This window comes from Penaeus chinensis, chromosome 24 (genome assembly GCF_019202785.1).
Source record: "Penaeus chinensis breed Huanghai No. 1 chromosome 24, ASM1920278v2, whole genome shotgun sequence".
NCBI lineage: Eukaryota > Metazoa > Arthropoda > Malacostraca > Decapoda > Penaeidae > Penaeus > Penaeus chinensis.
In genome coordinates this window covers 28,647,244-28,652,348 of record NC_061842.1, presented here as the reverse complement: position 1 = coordinate 28,652,348, position 5,105 = coordinate 28,647,244, and the positions used below count along the sequence as shown (strand labels likewise).

The 5,105-nt window shown below is 41.0% G+C and overlaps 1 protein-coding gene across 2 annotated transcripts; it reads left to right on the top strand.

Moving 5' to 3' along the window:
- Positions 1-287: 287 nt before the first annotated feature.
- Positions 288-2,038, top strand: LOC125038303 (skin secretory protein xP2-like). Of its 2 annotated transcripts, none has more exons than XM_047631766.1 (5): positions 288-326; positions 762-815; positions 1,249-1,416; positions 1,579-1,635; positions 1,805-2,038. In XM_047631766.1, the coding sequence occupies exons 1-5, from the start codon at positions 314-316 to the stop codon at positions 1,834-1,836; spliced, it is 324 nt and encodes a 107-aa protein (XP_047487722.1). In that variant the 5' UTR covers positions 288-313; the 3' UTR covers positions 1,837-2,038. The 2 variants fall into 2 exon arrangements, with proteins under 2 accessions (XP_047487722.1, XP_047487723.1); XM_047631767.1 differs by having other exon boundaries at positions 296-326; positions 1,252-1,416.
- The last annotated feature ends 3,067 nt before the right edge of the window (positions 2,039-5,105 follow it).

Genomic DNA, 5,105 nt, shown 5'->3' with positions numbered 1-5,105 from the left:
GCCCCAATACAGCAAGCAATACGGCGTTCGTCAGAATTACCTTGCTTGCTTAGACCTACAACATCTTGGATTTCAATTACTCTATTATTTGTCCTCTTAAATCATATATCTTATTTTATGTCCGTCTGTAATTCTATAGGTTTGTTTCACACGGTCGCTAGTCTTAACAAACATGTCAAAATAAATAATAAGCCTAAACTTGTTTAGTCTAAATAACCGGCCAATGAAAATAAGCGTTTGTTTGCATAATCACCACATATATATATAAATGCAGACGATTGGTCTTCTAAGCAGCAGTATCCGTAACATCAAGATGTATAAGAAAGGTAAATAATCATGATTCTGTTAGTTCTTACCGATTTTATTTCATTTATTTTATATATATATGTATTTTTTTTTTGTAATATATGAAAATTTAAGTTTTTTAACCTAAAACTCTATTACTCTTACTCCTCTAGCGTTTTCACCATTCCCAATGAATTTGATCTTTAATAGATAAATATTTAGTCACTATAACAAATATTCTCAAGTGTATGTTTACACGCAGAAAGATTTTTTGATTCATTGATGCAAATGGATTCATTGTTAATATGTAGCAAATGGTAGATATCAATTGTTCAACAAAGCGCTCTACTACATGTCAGGCATTTCGTTTTCTACATATCTTGGTAATCTGTCTCCCTTACCGAGCCTTGATTTAGATAAATACATTCTTTAGCTTACAAATCTTGTTACTCTGGATTTTTTTGATTTTTTTATAGTGGTGCTAGTCGTTGCCTGCGTTTTGGCCGTCCATGTTTCCTCTCAGCCTCAGGGTAAGTATTATGAAAGTAATTTCTTATTATTATATATGTTATAAACTGCGGAAATGTATATGCCGGGAACACTAAATAGTACCTTAAAATGTTCTCAGTGTTAATATGTAACATCATCTACTAACAAGTGTATTTAAACATTTAATGCAAACCATGCTGTTTCGAGACCACATCCAAATAGGAATAAGCATAAGAATAAGTTTACCGGAAGTCTATCAGTATTTAGATATCAATAATGCTCTCAGTAAAAGTAACCGCCCGCTTGGTCGAGAATGGGTAACCAAGGGGCTCTGTTAACCACAAGAGTACTCTCAATTGAAAAGTTTGCTGATGATGTTAATGACTAAAGGAATGTGATTGCACTCAAATGGTATGCCATATGCAAATCTAATATCCTTTAAATATTCACAACGAAAATTATTAATTTAACAAGCAGGCACACCGAGTCCACAGCCCGAGGCCGGCATGAACAATCCCCCGATGGAAGCCCCCACTCCGTCGGAAGGTGGGGTCGCAGGTACGCCAGCTCCAGCGTCTGGATACGGCATGACGAAGCAAAGAGAAGTCCCCCAGATGGGACCGCCTCCTATGTCGGGAACAGGTAACCAAAATAGGAAATCGGTTGAGAAGTTTGCTAGTGATGTCATAGACTAAAGTAATGTGATCATATTCAAGTAGTATGCCGTATAGCAAACAACTCTCTTATTACTAATCTAATATCCTTTAAATATTCACAACGAAAATGAATACACTTTACACGCAGGCACGCCAAGTCCACATCCCCAACCCGGCATGATGGAACCCCTTACTCCGTCGAAAGGTGGGTAACCAACATAGTGCTCCGTTAACCCCAATAGTACTTTCGGTTAAGAAGTTTGCTTATGTCGAAGAGTGAAGGAATATGATCACACTCAAATAGTGTGCCATATACAAAACTTATCTCATATCCTTTAAATATTCACAACGAAAAATATTCATTTTACACGCAGGCACAAGTCCACAGCCCCAACCCTGGGATTGAGCAGACAGAAGCAGGACCCTCCGAGATGGTATCCCGCAGATATCCTCGGTAGCGAATGGCTACAGCTGTGTTACCAGGAAACCGTGGTAGCGTTTGTGGCATGAGCGACAAGGCATCGCGGATCAGCTACAATACAGCAAGCAATACGGGCATTCGTCAGAATTACCTTGCTTGCTTAGACATACAACATCTTGGATTTCAATTACTCTATTATTTGTCCTCTTAAATCATATATCTTATTTTATGTCTGCCTGTAATTCTGCCAGATGAAGGATGGAGTTAAGGAAACGAATAATCGTAGGTAGTGGATCCCGATTATAATATTATAAATACAAAACATTAACAATAAATATAAAACATCAACAAGAAATATAAAATACAAACAAGAAATATGAAACACGAACAAGAAATATAAAACACGAACAAGAAATATAAAACACGAACAAGAAATATAAAACACGAACAAGAAATATAAAACACGAACAAGAAATATAAAACACAAACAAGAAATATAAAACACGAACAAGAAATATAAAACACGAACAAGAAATATAAAACACGCATTAAAATTAACAACAAGCACATCGGTCACTATACGGCACAGTCACTGGGGCACACAGATAAAACTCCACAGGTGAGCACAGTAGGGTCACGAAGCGGCACTATACATAACCTGGCAGTGGTGGCGATGTGGTGCGGTTGGTGGAGATAGCGCCGCCTGAACCAAAAAATACACCCCAGGACGAAAGCTGTGTGGAGCAGAACATGGAAGAGCCCCGGTCGTCGCTACCTCGTTGGAAGCACGAACATGTGTCGGTCTATAGTAAGGTCAAAGGATATAAGATCCCTACAAGGTCCTCAGCAGCATAAAACAACATTCCATGTCAGATCGGGCGAAGATCCGTACAGGCGTTAACGTCGGTGGCAAACAAGGGAGGAAAATGAGGGGTGGGTATAAGGGCGAGAATGGCGTGCCACTACACCTGGGTAGTAGCAGCCCTGTAAATGACAATTGGAACCATATGAACCTAGAATCTTGTCAGCGTTTTTACAAATCGACATAAAAGTAAATACACATGTGTATATGTGTATGTATATGTAGACTGCGAATAAAAACGAATATGGTAGTACTAGAAAGCCTCTACATTCTCTTCCATACATTTTTTTTTGGTGTTGTGTCACTTCGGAATCGGTCAATTAACCGTTTCTATTTAAAAGAGTTGAGGCAACGACGACCGCAGAATAAGACTCCTGTTCCTTATCCCTTGGTTTCAGATTTTTTAATGAAATTAAATGATATGCCTAGGTATTGAAAGCTTTATCACAGTGTGTGAACTAATTCCCATGTATATAGTTGCTTCAAGTCACATCCTGGCAGAGGATTGCCCCCAGCGAGACATTCGCATTGTTCTGGGTGACTTCAACGTGGTATCCGGCTGTGATGGAGCTAGCTACGAGATGTCTGTCGGCCCCCCATGGTTGATCCAAGCGAGAACATCCTCCTTCTGTGGGACTTTGCTAGGTCCCAGAGAATGAGCATTTCTGGTTCCTGGTATCAGCGCTCCAACCTGCATCTCTGTGATACGGGTCCTGTGGCTAAGGAGAACAGCACTCTTGTTAGCACTTGATGGAGGATCCTCCAGAATTGCAGGATTTACCCGAGTGCCGAGTTCTGGGGCACTGACCATAGGCCTCGTTCCTCCAGTGGCCACTCTAGGGTGTTTTACTTGGACAGACTGAGGGATGAGTGTGCCCATGGGTTCGCCATGGGAGTCTCTAATCGATTCACAGAACTTAAAAACCTGATGGACCCAGTTGCTCTGTGGGAGTCCGTCAGGTGTGAAACACTTGAAACAATGCAGGAGTCCTTGGCCATGCACCCGAGGGCAAGGCAGAATTTCATCTCCCTGTAGACATTGTAGACCTCTGGAGCGTGTCACATGGATAGGCTGAATGGCAATCAGGACTTGCATTGGGCGCTGCTGAAAAGGGATAAGGAACAAAGAACAGTTAATCAGGAATCTTGCTGAGGAGTATCACAATGCCTGTGCCAGACCCACTGGTCAGCGAGGAACCTCCTACCCTAACTGAGGCTAGGATGATGATTTCCAAGCTGAAGTGTGGGAAAGCCACATATGTGATATCCCTGCTGAACTACTAAAGGCTGGGGGTGAACCTATGACATGGGGCTTGCATGCAGTCTTGACTGCCATCTGGCGGTCTGGTTCCATTCCCTCTAACTTGTTGAGGGGCGTGGTCATCTCTCTCTGGAAGGGGAAAGGGGTTCAGGGGCATTGTAGCAACTACTATGGCATTACACTGTTCAGTATACTCAGCAAGGTTTTCGCCCACATTCTTCTGAAACGAATCCACGACCACCTACTAAGGCACCAAAGACCGGACAAGTCCACAACAGACCATATCTTAGCACTTCGAATAATTATAATCAACCTCTCGGTGCATCGAGAATTGCTATGGTAGATTCTGAGACTTAAGGAAATTCTGACACGGATTTTTGGCCTAATAGCAAACCTATTTACTGGTACCAAGAGTGCTGTAAAGTGTGGTGGGAGCCTGTCAAACTTCTTCCCTGTTAATTCAGGGGTGAAGCAAGGCTGTTTCCTTGCACCAACCCTTTTCAACACCTGCATAGACTGGATAATGGGCAGAGCTACTATCCAAAGTCAGAGTGGAGCATCACTCGGCAATATCAAGATTTTAGACCCTGACTTTACTGATGATGCTATCCTATTGGAGTCTCTGGAGTCAATAGTGATGGTTCTTGATGCATTTAGCAATGATGCGAAGCCCTTGAGCCTAAAGGTCTCCTGGACCAAGATCAAGATTAAGGACTTTGGGGGACTGTTATTGGAACCCCTTCAGTCGATCCATGCGTGCAGTGAGTACGCCAAAGTCACAGAGAGCTTTTCACTACCTTGGTAGTGTAGTCCATATCTCTGGGCTGTCATACCAAGATTGATTGATTATTTAAAATTATCTGCCGCGTCTACAGGTAAGGTCATTATCGGCGAACACCCTGTTAGAATAAAATATTAGAATATTTAAAACGTTAAAAATCTATCAATATATGTCATAAATAACAATAAATATTATATTAAAAACCGAAGCATAAATAGTATGCTCTATATGTCTAAAAAATATTGCATAAACATTTTGTATGATTAAATTTTATTGAAAATATTAGTTTCCCTAAGGAAACTAATAACACCTTCTATGTCACAGTCCTCCCCCAATGCATTTTTCAGTGA